Source organism: Castor canadensis, chromosome 8 (assembly GCF_047511655.1).
Source record: "Castor canadensis chromosome 8, mCasCan1.hap1v2, whole genome shotgun sequence".
In the NCBI taxonomy this organism is placed as follows: domain Eukaryota; kingdom Metazoa; phylum Chordata; class Mammalia; order Rodentia; family Castoridae; genus Castor; species Castor canadensis.
Window position 1 is genome coordinate 150,664,015 of NC_133393.1, and position 13,188 is coordinate 150,677,202.

At 37.5% G+C, this 13,188-nt stretch overlaps 1 protein-coding gene and 1 non-coding gene across 6 annotated transcripts in view; both read right to left on the reverse strand.

Moving 5' to 3' along the window:
- Nucleotides 1-302: 302 nt before the first annotated feature.
- Slc25a17 (solute carrier family 25 member 17) overlaps nt 303-13,188 on the reverse strand; it is a 44,517-nt gene continuing 31,631 nt past the window's right edge. For all 5 annotated transcript variants that reach the window (XM_020164469.2, XM_020164470.2, XM_074084558.1 and 2 more), the window contains 2 exons: nt 12,118-12,200; nt 303-9,505 (listed from right to left, as the gene is read on the reverse strand). In XM_020164469.2, coding sequence (XP_020020058.1) covers nt 9,358-9,505; nt 12,118-12,200 — 231 coding nt within the window. In that variant the 3' untranslated portion in view covers nt 303-9,357. The remainder of the gene's footprint in view (nt 9,506-12,117; nt 12,201-13,188) is intronic.
- On the reverse strand, nt 5,609-5,713 carry LOC141410531 (U6 spliceosomal RNA). The gene has a single exon (XR_012435384.1). It is a non-coding gene; the product is annotated as a U6 spliceosomal RNA (small nuclear RNA).

A 13,188-nucleotide genomic window follows, 5' to 3' on the forward strand; every position in this document is an offset into this window, starting at 1 on the left:
GATGTTAGGAAAACAGTGTGACAGTATCATCATAGCATCAAAAGAATGAAATACTTAGGAACATACTTAACAAAAAACAAACTAATACTCTGAAAACTTTAAAACACTGTTGGATGAAATGAAAGATCTAAACAAATGCAAGATGTCTCCAAGGTCATGAGTGGGAATAGAATTGTGGCAATCTGTAGGCACCACATGTGGACTTAGAACAGTTAGGGAGGCCCTACCTACCATTTCCAACAATCGGGGTAGAAACAGTATTTAACAATTTAGTACAGTGCATGCAAACCCTGACCAGTATCTCAGATAAAGGAGATGAAGTTTATGAGGATACAAATCAACTTGAGAAACAAATTTATGACTTTTGAGAAGTGCTAGTATTATATCATCTGTCATGCAGCCAAATACAAAGAATCAAAGCTGAGGAAAAAGGCCCCTTCCCACATATGCATATACATATACAAATTTAACATATAAACACTTAGTTGGGTGGCACTATATTCTATCCTAGCTTTTTCTGTCTGTGCATATTTTGGTGATCTGCTTTGCCACTCTTCTGCCTTCCTCACAGAAGCACTTGCACATGTTGTAAGAACCCACACCACCTCTCTCTCTCTTCTACATGGATGCCAGTAACTAACACATCAGTTAAAGCACACAGACTACTATGCTTCTGCTCATGTTCTTTAGCTATCTAAGACCACCTTACTGGACATGCCTACTGTCTGTCTCTCTCCATTCTGATGCAATTCCTATGAGAACAAGCATCTTGTCTTACTCACATTGTGTCCCTATTGCTTAGCAAAAGACTGGCTGGCACATGGCAGATGCTCAAAAATTACCTGCTGACTGTTTTTTGTAGTGAAGTTTGAGCACAGGGCCTCACACTTGCTAGGCAGGTATTATACCATGTGAGTTATGCCCACAGCCCTTTTTGCTTTAGTTATTTTTCATGTAGGGTTTTATGCTTTTGGTCTAGGCTGGCCTCAGACTGTGATCCTCCTACTTATGACTCCCATGTACAACCATGCCAAGCTTGTTTGTTGAGATGGGGTCTTGCTAATTTTTTGCCTGGGCTGGCCTCAAACTGTAATCCTCTCATCTGTGCCTTCCAAGTAGTTGGATTACAGGTGAGAGTCAATTTGATTTGTGACTTTTTGTTTTTTTGGGTGGTACCGGGTTTTGAACTCAGGGCCTCACACTTGCTAGGCAGATGCTCTACTATTTGAGCCACTCTGCCAGCCCCTTTTGTGTTGGATTTTTTTCGAGATAGGATCTCCCAAACTATTTGCCCAGGCTGGTTTTCAATCTTGATCCTCCTGATCCTGCCTCCTAAGTAGCTAGGATTATAGGTATGAGGCTTGACTTGTCAACTTATTAATTAGCAGAGTACTTCTGGTTCAAGGCAACTATACTGATTAAGAACCATCAATGGGTCTCATTCACTGTTGGGCAATGGGGATACAAAAATAAAACTTGCACTTATGAACAGATAGCCTAGCCAACAACAGTGTAATGTGATAAGAGCACACCACAATTCTGTGTTTAGTACATAATTATTTTTGCTGCTTATAAGCTCTAAGATCAGGCAGTTATTTCATAGTTTCATTTTGCCTAGATGCACCCTAGTTTAAGCTATTGCAGGAGTACATATAACATACTGTATTTAATATGGTAAAACTACTTAGGCACTAAATCTTAGGTAAGTCCTATCTTACTCTTTGTCAAAATATGTAGTATCACTGGGATTGCCACTCTGGGTACTTTGGTTCAGAGAAACTCAAATTCAACACTATTCCCCACCTACCTCATTACATACTCAATGGACAAATATCTACTGAGTACTCACAGTAATACATGGGACATGGTAATGAGGTTTCAGAGCTCCTAATCTACTGAGGGAGGAAGGTAAGTGAACAAAGCAGTGCACAACTTAATACAGAAGGTATTATAGGCTCTACCCAGGGTATTTATGTTCCAACACTACCAAAAATTTTTTTAAAAGCACACTAGAGAACTTTGTGTCTATTAGAATATTCTTACCCAAGTCTGAAACTTAAATAATGGGCCTATTCTTTTTAACATGAGCATTATTGTGTAAATCCTTAAAGAATGATGGAGGGACTCAGATTTGAGAATTACATTCTAGTACATGTCAATCAAGCACTTTAAAAGAATCTTTTTTTTTTTGTCATTGCTTGAATAGTGAATCTATCCTTTCAGTTCTGGAAAAAAAAGAGAAATGGTATTGCTGAACTCTTGAATTTATTTGCTAAATTGCTTACTAAACTAAATAATCAAAACCAAGTGGTTGTAATATGCCTATTTGGGGGTCCTTTATCATAGCATACCCAACAAGCCCTCCCTTAAGAGAATACACTTTTGTTTTCTAGGAAGAAAGGATGAGAGTTGGAGTTAGACCTGTTTGGTCCCGCTTGCCTATTTACTGCCTGTGTGACTGAACAATTCATTTAACCATTTGAACCTGTCTTCACACTTACATAGATACCATCTGTCCAATCAATGTTAGAGGACTGAAATAAGTACCAAATAAGATAGTAGATTTCACACTATTTTATAAACCATAAGGCACTATGTAAAGATTAATTATTATTATTATTTACAGTTGTATGTCAGTGCTTAGCAAGTATCTTGAATGAATGTAATAAATGTGAAACAAACTAACATCTCAAATACTCCTGAGCAGACTGATGAGAGCTCTAGTTGACTACAAACTAGAAGCCTCAATACTTAGGACATTTATTTCAGATGATGTGGAACGATACATCTGTTTACATCAACACTACTTGTTTGTAAGGATTTTAATTAATTTTGCAATTTATGGGTTGTCAAAATGTCTTTTACTTATTTTTCCTTCTACTCTTTTTTATCATTTTTCTGTCTTTTGGCACTTCCATCAGATGAACAGAAAAAAAAGGGAGTTAACAAAGTGGATCAGTCAGTTTTGTAAGTTTTTATTAGCTCCACTAAAGGCCATTAAAGGGCTAAAGGTGGATGCTATTGGTCAAAATGGTGATTTTTTTTATGTCTCTGACTTCACTTTCTACTGATACTGGGAGGTTCTGTGTTTATGGCCAAAAAAGATTATAAATTATAGATGACAAATGAAAAGTTTAGGCACAGGCTTGAGGAAAGAAAGAAGTAAAACAATGCAATTTCAGTGAATTATTACCTACTCCATTCTTTGCTTTTATAGATAAAAAGGGTGCTTCAAGGCAGTGCTCCATATTCAATCCACACTTCCTCTTCAGGTTGCTCACTATGTCTGAAAATGGTGCTTTCTTTGGTTTAACTGGGAACATATTTCACTAGGCATCTCTGGCAGCATTGATTTATAACCAGGATGATACAGGAGGTTGAATGCAATGCCCTCTGGTGGTTTAAAGTTTTCTTCATAGCTACAACTGTAAAATTAAAAAAAAAATGCAGCCATTTTCTATCAAATGGGAGCTTATTTATAAATTAACAAGTCAAAATGATAAAACTCTTCCTTGATTGCCATGACCATCATAAAGATTTCTACAGAGGCACTTCAACCAATGTAACCCTGTGGTTCAGAGTGATTAATAAAATGATGAACAGGAAGTTCAGAAATAGCCATCTAACAAAGACAAATGAGCTAGGAGGCTGTGCAGACATGGAACCGGGCCCAAAGGAGAGAATTACGAAAAAAACTAAGGACAAAAATATTTAAGCCAAATTAGAAAATACAGATACCCCGTAAGGAGAAAGACAAGTGTAAGAGTATTAGGTATACCATCAGAAGATTCCCAATCCTTTGCTGTGTGACCTAAATCAGACCTGTGCCTCAATTTTCCATCTATACAGTGTAAAAGTAAGAACCAGGTGTAGTGGTTAACCTGTAACACCAGCTACTTGGGAGGATGAGGTGGGAAGACTGTTTGAGCCCAGGAATTAGAGGCCAGCCTGGACAATATGAGAACCTATCTATTAAAAAAAAAAAATCTTTAGGGGCTAGAAGTGTGGCTCAAGTGGTACAGTACCTACCTAGCAAGCATGAGGCCCTGAGTTCAAATCCCAGTACCACCAAAAAAACCCCCTAAAAACCAACAAAAATATTTAAATATATACAAACTAGTTGCAAATTAAAAAGAAGAGTATTTTCTTAATTTGAAATTTTTTTCTTTGTCTTGAGTATTCACTGCTTCTATAATTTTTGTTTGTTTTTGGAGACAGGGTCTCACTCTATAGCCCAGGTTTGTAACCCAGGCTGGCCTTGAACTTGGGATCTTCCTGCCTCTTCATCTCAAGTTCTGGGATTATAAGTGTGAGCCACCATTCTGGGTACTTGGATAATTTTCAATACACTAACAAATACAAGATAAAGTATTCAGAGAGAAACCTCAAATAGTGGTACTGAGAAAACTAGATATCCACATACAATCGAATGAAGTTGGATCCATATTCTGACATCACACACAAAAAATTAGCTCAAAATGGATCAAAGACCTGAATGTGACCTAAAACTATAAAACTCTTAGAAGAAAATGGGGCAAAAGCTTCACAACTTTGGATTTGAAAATGATTTCTTAGGTATGATATCAAAAGTACATGAAACAAAAGAAAAAAACAGACAAATTGGATGTCATGAAGATTCTAAAAATTTGTGCATCAAAAACATCAACAGCTGCCCGGAATTTAATCTCAAACACCAAAAAACAAAAACAAAATCAGCACAATAAAAATAAAACCCACAGAATGGGAGAAAATAATTGTCTATCTGATAAGGAACACATAAAGAGAACTGTTAAAACTTAACAACAAAAAACCCCAAACAAATCAATTCCAAAATGGGCAATGCCTTGGACTGGAGGTATGGCTCAAGCAGTAGAGCACTTGCTTTCCAAGTGCAAAGTCCCGAGTTCAAACCTCAGTCCCACCCACACACACACACAAAAGGCAAAGCCTTGACACACCTTTCTACAAAGAACATATACAAATGGCACACACACATACACACACACACACACACACACACACACACCCACACACACACAAAGGAAAATGCTCAACATCAGTAATCATTACAGAAATGCAAATCAATACCTATCAGGATAGGTAATATTAAAAACCTAGGATGTGGAGAAACTGGAACCCTTGTTATTGTTGGTAGGAATGTAATCGTATAGCCACTATGGAAAGCAGTACAGCAGTTCCTCAAAAAGCCTACAGGATTTTAATCAACCATTTATTGTATACAATACATAAATGCCCTACAAATGAGCCTTTCTATGTATTTGGTATTCTCAGCACTCAACACTGTCAGGTAAATAATTCACCTGCCCGTAGGAAGGCTCTCCTTAGATGTGTGGCATTTGGCTTTATAAAGTCACTATTCTTCAGCTTTTCAAAAGAGCCAAGGTAAGTCACTAGCCTTACAGCCAGTGGCTTTCTACTAGTGAACTATTTTATGTTTTACTGAATAAATGTTAAGTTTTGGGGAGACTTAATTTGAATACCAAGTAAAATATAAAATCACTGAATTTGGCTTCCCTTCTCTCTTTCTTTGGGGGAGGTTCTCTATTTGTGACAAATATTCTGTACCTATTGTTGGCTCTAGTAAAACAAAACAAAACATGAACACTCCATAAATTTGTGTCACTCTTGCACAGGGGTCATTGCCAATCCTCTCTGTATCATTCCAATTTTAGTAATTTTGCTGCTGAACCAAGTATTTGGCTTCTCTTTTTGGAAAAGACAAACTGAAAGGATCCCAGAAGATAAATATTCACAATAAAACAAATGGAAAGAAGAAAAGGTGCATCAAAGTAAAAACACTGATTTTCTTGGTTCAAATAGCATTTGTTAAGCATGTGCCAAATACTATGCCAGGTTCTCTAACGCACGCCCCCCACCCCCTTAATCCTCAGAACAGCCTTCTGAAGTAATTATTTCTATTGATGGAGGGCACAAAGGCTCAGAAAAGTTATTATACATGATAGAATTGTTGCGGGCTGGTATCGAGAGTTCTTGCCTCCACAGGCCACAAAGAATTGGCTCGTGAGGCAGCGGATTGGCTCGTGAGACAACAAGGTCGGCACACAGAGAGAAAGGAAAAGCTGTCCTTAGAGATGGACAGGGAGCCCGGAAAATCGGTAGCTCCCTGTGAAGGCTGGGGCTTTTTATGGACACTTTAACTCTGGGTTAGGGTAAGGGTTAGGTGGGTTCTTTTCATTGTCCGTGGATTTGTGTGCAGGCTCTCTTTGATGAACTGGTCTGTTTGCCCCTTATGGGGGGAAGCAACCTTGAGAGCATTCTGTTTACCAGCCCTGTGGCAGATTTATGAGGCCATGTAACGCCTTCTCAGGGGCAGGGCTCATAGTGCTGTCCATGGGGGATAGGATACTGACTCACTCATCTGTCCCTTAGGTTCCCAGATCCAACGGAATGAAAACTGGAACCCAGGTCTGGCTCAAAATCCACAGTGCCCTCGACTAGGCCATCATTATATTTACTCAAACAGCTACATCCCTAGCTCTTCTCATGTGGCAAGCAGTGTGCTGAACAATTTATATGACTTCATTTAATTCTCAAAATCACCCCAATAGCTAGGTTTATCAAGATCTCAATTCCACAGCTGAGGAAACTGAGCTTCCTATAAAAGTTCTGTAATTTTTTTTTTTTTTTCTGCAGCTGGAAGGCCAGAGTTTGAATGGAAGTCTGTTTCATTCTAGAACCCATTCTCTTAATCTTCTACCAGATTGTAGGAAATTCAACTCTAGTCCTGGCAAGTCATTAGATAGTTCTGTCTCAATTTCCTTGTTAATTAAATGGGGATATTATTACTGGTCCCTACCTATTTCACAGAGATATTGGGATTATAAAATGAGAAAGTGTAGAAGCTTTAAAAAGGAAAATTGCAATATAAATCTAGGCATTGCCACAAGTTTCACTCAGATCTTCCCTATCCCACGATCATAAAGGGATTTAGCTGACATCATTAGCTCTCACATATCCTCTGAAGTGGGTAGTAAGTATTATTATCTCCACTTATCAAAGAGCTGAAGCACAAGGAGATGATGTAATTTGTTAGTCAGTGGCAAAGCTGGGAATAAAACCCAAGATTTCTAACTCCCACTGTTTATGCTGCTCATGATAAATTCTATTTCAGCACTTCAAAATTAATAGTAAAATAGACAAGGGCACAAATATTACAGTGTCCACTTCAAAAGAGAGATTAAACACTTATAGAAATTAAAATTTCTACTGCAAAGACACTAATATAATCTCTAAGGTTCTTAATTCTCTTATTCTAGAGAAGCTGCACAAAGAATCAAAACCAAAAAATTTCCACTTCCTTAGTATGGACTTCAGCTCTTCGGTATTCTCAACCAACTTATTATTAACCAAAGGTTACAAAACTAGGTGAATTATAACCTAGATTCAATTAGTGAGTCTATAAGCTTCCACAGGGTCAATATTAAATTGTTCTTTCATAAAAGCAAAAAAAGAAGCATCAAATACACTCTCCCATCATAAACACCTAATATAGCTATAAAATTTGGTTTAGAAGTTATTCTAACAAACCAACCATAATACCTTGAGCTCAAACTTCAAGTTTCAAAGCAAACAACATGATTAACAACAAAAAAACAAAAAACAAAAACCACTACCAGCCCATTATACTCATTTTCCTCCTGTATAGAAATCCAAACAATAGTTTTGCATTTGCCACTCAAGGCCCGAGATAGACATAATAAAATCTTAAAGTAAAATAAAAAGTAGTAAGGAGCCAATTCTTTGGCTTAAAGAGGGAGTAAGTGTTCAGTTTAGTTACTCCTTATTCTTATTTTCTAAAACAACATAATGCTTCAATTATTGCTAGTTTAATAATCACATACTTTGAAATTACCACAGGGACTAAGAAGGGGAAACAAGGGAGAGAAATTTCCACTCTCAAAATTGAACTAAATATTGGAGCCCACAGACAACTCATAATTTCTCTCTCTGACTGAATCATAGACTTATAAGTGAAAAACCTGCCACTCTTGTTAGAGGGACAAAAACCAAATCATAGGAATCCAAAGAGTTACTCTACTAATGTCAAGAGAATTTGCTTCTTGGGTGGCTTAAAATGCCTACATCCATTCCTAGCTATGTGCACTGGGGAAACTGAATGATGACAAAGGACTCCTAGAGTTTTCAGAGGCTCTCTTCATACATTAGTTTAGCTTTCCTTTGAGAAAAGTCTTTACCTTGGTTTATACAATTGAAACCGATCCTACCTTCTGTTAAGCCAGGAGCCCTAAGGTCTCTTGAACTTTAACGTAGTTATGAATCACCTAGGGATCTTGCTAAATTGCAGAATATGATCCAGAAGGTCTGGGCTGCAAGCCCAACAAGCTCTAAGCTGGTATCAATGCTACTGTTTGATGGACCACACTTTGAGTAGTAGGAGTCTGAGGAATATTTCCATATAGAAATAACCTCCAGCAACTGTTTCTCAAAATACACAGCCTCCACCCAGACTCTATAAAAGGAGATAATATTCCAGAGACTACATAAGTTATTTGCTCCCTGCCCTTCTCTGTGATTTTTACCATCTGGTTGTACACCCAATGTAATACCTTAATAAAGAGAAACCTTCAAGGACATCTTTTGTGCTGACAATTTATTGGGGCTTAAGTGATTGGAGCTTATATTAATGGACATAAAACCTCAAGTCTTTTGTAATAAAAGATTGATTCAAAATAAATATTTTTAAAAATTATGTCAAATACTAATAAGTGACATTTATAAATAGTTTATAAGGCAGTCATTTGTGATTAATAATTTTCATTTCCCCCACAAAATAAATAGCTTACTTAATTCTCTTTAAGCAGGAGAGAAAAAGCCCAACAAAAATGGCACAGTCATGATATTATTTTTAGTGAGGAGAATACCAAGATTAGGACATGTAAAAGTATCTGAGGAGAATTACATGTTACTGAATTTGTCCTAGAACCTGGGAGAGCCTTCAGGGAATGAGAACAGCTGGCAAATTTAAGAAAAACTTCAAAGGGAAAAAGACTCCATATGAGATTAATGCCACCCCCTTTAAGAAAACCAATAAACTCCACAATTTTTCATTTTTAGGTTCTTCAATGTTTTCTTTTCATATTAGTCCAACCACCACACCTAAATTCAACCAGCCATCATACAAATGAAGTTGGCAACAGGTCCAGCTGCCTAGCTATACTCCCTGTTTACCCTTTGGAGCTTTTTCAGCCAATCAGGGTGACATTTACAGTGGAAGGAGCCAGAGCAGGAGAATTGATTCTCCTCACTGGATGGAAACCCTGCATCTGGAGCATCTTCACACTTTCCTGTGGCATCTCAGTGCTTGTGTGCATTCTTCAGCCCCATTATGGTAAAGGTAGCAGCTGTCAGTTTCTCATAAACAAGGAACATGAGAGCAGCAGTGAGGACTGTCTGAAGCAATTTGGCCTCAAGGCCTTTGTAGAGTCCCATGATTCCAAAACGCCTAAAAGGAAAAAGGTTGGAAAAAAACAAGTTTTCTTTGTAAAAGTCAACTCTTGCATCAGAGAAATAGGCTACCCTGATAGCTTCTTTGATAGTTTTACCTTGGGATCAAACACAATGGAGATTTTAAATTTCAATACAGACTTCTGCTGTCAAAGTACTTCTTAGCTTTAAAGGCATTTGGGGGCTGATAAAGTTTAGTATTCATGGGCCATCAATAGTTTTTATAGTGATCATTAATTAGTGGAATGCTGGCAATATCCCACTAATAGGATGCAGATCTTGAAATCACCTAAACCATCTTAATGCCAAAACCTGTGATCTAACTAAGAACTTTTAAGTTTAATGGTCTCCCAATTCAGTTATTTCAACTTAACAGCCCCTAAGTGGTAGGAAAGTTGCCAACTACCCTGAATAGAAATGGAAAACAGAAATAAAAATTTCTGTCTGATTCTCAGACTTCCCATATTTTTGATCCCATAGCCTAGTTAAAATACAGCAAGCATCTGAACCACCAAAAGGGCTTCTTAAAACACAGATTGCTAGGCCCATTCCTAGTGTTTCTGAATCGTTAAGTTTGGGATGAGACTCAAGAACTTTTGTATTTAATGAGCTCCCAGGTGATGAGGATGATGCCAGCCTGGGGACCAGCCCTTAAGAATCATCAGAGAGGAATGCTTTGGCTAAAACCCGGAATTCTGAGCAAATGATCTCTCCAAAGCTATTTGTTGAAAGAGAATTAATCTCTCACGCTAGCTCATCAGCAACTCCAGGGCCATATGCAGCATGCATATTGTGAGATTAAAACTATCCGGGCACTGGTGGCTCAAGCCTGTAATCCTAGCTACTCAGGAGCCAACCCGGACAAATAGTTTGTGAGACCCTAACGAAAAACCCTATCACAAAAAGTTGGGCTGGTGGAGTTGCTCAAGGTGACGGCCCTCAGTTCAAGCCCCAGTACTGCAAAAAACAAAACAAAACAAAAACAAAGAAAAGAAAAACTAGCAGAGTGGCTCAAGCAGTAAGAGCACTTGCCTAGCAAGTGTCAGATGGTGAGTTCAAATCCCATGTGGCCAAAAAAAAAAAAAGGCTTAAAACTAACCAAGTGCTATAGTCAGAAGCTATTACTATATTTTATATGTTTTTGTGTGAAAACCTATTATTGATAGAAATCATGGGATAAATAGTAATGACAAAATTTGACCCATGATTTTCTAGTTCACTAACTATCGAATTATGCTCACCCAAGAAATTCTACCTGTGGTGGTCCTCAAGATAAGGTCCACCCACATTAGAAATGCCAGAGTTTGTTTAACTATGTAGACCATCAAACCCCATGCTAGAGAGGAGGTATGAATCTGCATTGCAACCTCATATGATTCCTAATCACACAAATGTTTGGAGAGGCCTGGTATGGGGTACTACACCATTGATTACCTAATCATTAGCCATAGGTGTCAGTTAAAAGCTTTTAAAAATGAAAAATTCGGTTTCTCAGTTGAGAATATTTCACATGCTCAGCAGTTCCATGCACCTCGTGACAACTCTGCTGACATCACAGGTATTTCCATCATTGAAGAACATTCTAATAGGCAGAATGACAGATCTCCATTCATATAATCATCCCTGAGTGCTTAATGAGCTTCTGAGTTTGAACATCTGGCTCTGACACTGTCTGGTGTTGGGCAAGTCACTTTCTTTCTCTAAATCTGCTTCCTGACCTACAAAATGGGAATATAATCACCTTTCACATCTATAAGGTTGAGTGAGAACCAAGACAAAACATGTGAAAACACACTGGATTTGAAAAGTAGGTAACCTCAGAGATTTCCATTTAATATCACCTTCTTAACTTTCTTGGCAACTACATCTTTCTTAACTCTCTCAGTGCAGCAGAAACAGAAATTGGTTAATTTGTCAATATCTAAATTTAAAATTTTTTAAATTATAAAATATCAAAACTTATTATGTTCAAATTCCTTAATCAGATAATTTCCCATAAAGGAAGTTTTCTCTACAATTATAATCAGGTGTATAAAACTAAATTTATAGGCTCTTCATTCAGCAATATTTATAAAGGAAAAAATCTGGAAATGACCTAAGTACCTATCAATAACTGTACTGGGGTAAATAAACCATGGTATACTATATAACAGAAAACTAGGCAGTCACTACAAATATATCAATGTGAAGGGTGTTTGTGATATTAAATTTATAAAAAAGGTATGATACATTTCCCTTTCTTTCCCTTCTCTGTCCCCTTCCCTCCCCTCCCCTCCCCTTCCTTTTTCCTTTCCCTTCTCTTCCCTTCTGTGCACATATGAAGCACAGACTACCACTGAGCTACACCCCCAGCCCTGGAGGGTTCCCTCTCTGAAGGAGTTCTATATATTTGCAGCTCATAAGGAATTTTTCCATAATTTCTCAAAATGCTGTCAGATTACATTAAGCTCTTAAACTGAGAAATATCTGAGCACAGCATGCAAGAAAGAAGTTTCCGAGGCTGTCACTGCCTTAGCAATAGTGAAAGAGAAGCAAATCCAACCACTCCCTGGCATCCAAGAGGAGGATGCTAAAAGGGAGGACAGAATATGAAGCATCTACAAAGCTCACTTAAGTCGTTGGTGAAGAAGATAGAGAACATTCCGAAGACTCCCCAATGTTCTATTTTCTGGGTTTAGTCTGTGACGTCCAAACTGGGAAAGGAGACAAAGAAAAAAAGAAAATAATTACTATTTATTTCTGTTTTCTTTATCTTAATTTCTAGAGAGGAAATTATTTTAGAGCAATATCTTAATAGTATTCAATAACAAAAATACCCAACTAGTACAAAAAAGTACATTAATCCTCCATTTTTAAAATAAGTGAAATATTTTGATCAAATGAGTAAAAAATGGGAAGTATTTTTCAATAAAGCAAGCATGAGAATTTTGGAGGGTGCTGGGAATTAAATCCAGGGCCTGAACACGCTAAGCACATACTCTACCACTGAGCTACATTCCCAGCCTCAAGAATTTTCATTTTTTATGATCTTAAGGAGTGGATCAACTGGTGGAGTGCCTGCCTAGCAAGTGTGAGGTCTTGAGTTCAAGCCTGGAACCACCAAAAATAATTTTTTTTTTTTTGCGGTGTTGGGGATTTGAACTTCAGGTCCTACACCTTGAGCCACTCCACCAGCCCAATTTTTTGTGATGGGTTTTTTTCAAGATAGGGTCTCATAAACTATTTGCCCAGGCTGGCTTTGAAACACGATCCTCCTGATCTTTGTCTCCTGAGTAGCTAGGAATCCAGGCGTGACCCACCAGCACCTGGCTAGAATTTTCATTTTTATAGAGAATTATGGAGAAAATTCTATTTCCAAAGTGGGGGGATGGAAAGATGCCTAGGATGGTATGATTTTATAACTTCTAGTTCTTAGAACTGCCAATAAACACTAATCACTAGAACTTTTGCAGTCCAACACTGTTCATATTGTATATAGTGTATGTTATATTATACATTATATAAAAGTATTAAAATTCATTTATGTGAATGCTACTGAATTCCTTTCTATTAAGTACCAATTTAAAAATAATACATTAGCAAAATTACTTTTAACAGAAAGTAGTAATTGTTTTTCTCTGGCAGTACTAGGGTTTGAAATTAGCACCTCATGCTTGCTAGCCACTCCACCAGCCCTGTTTT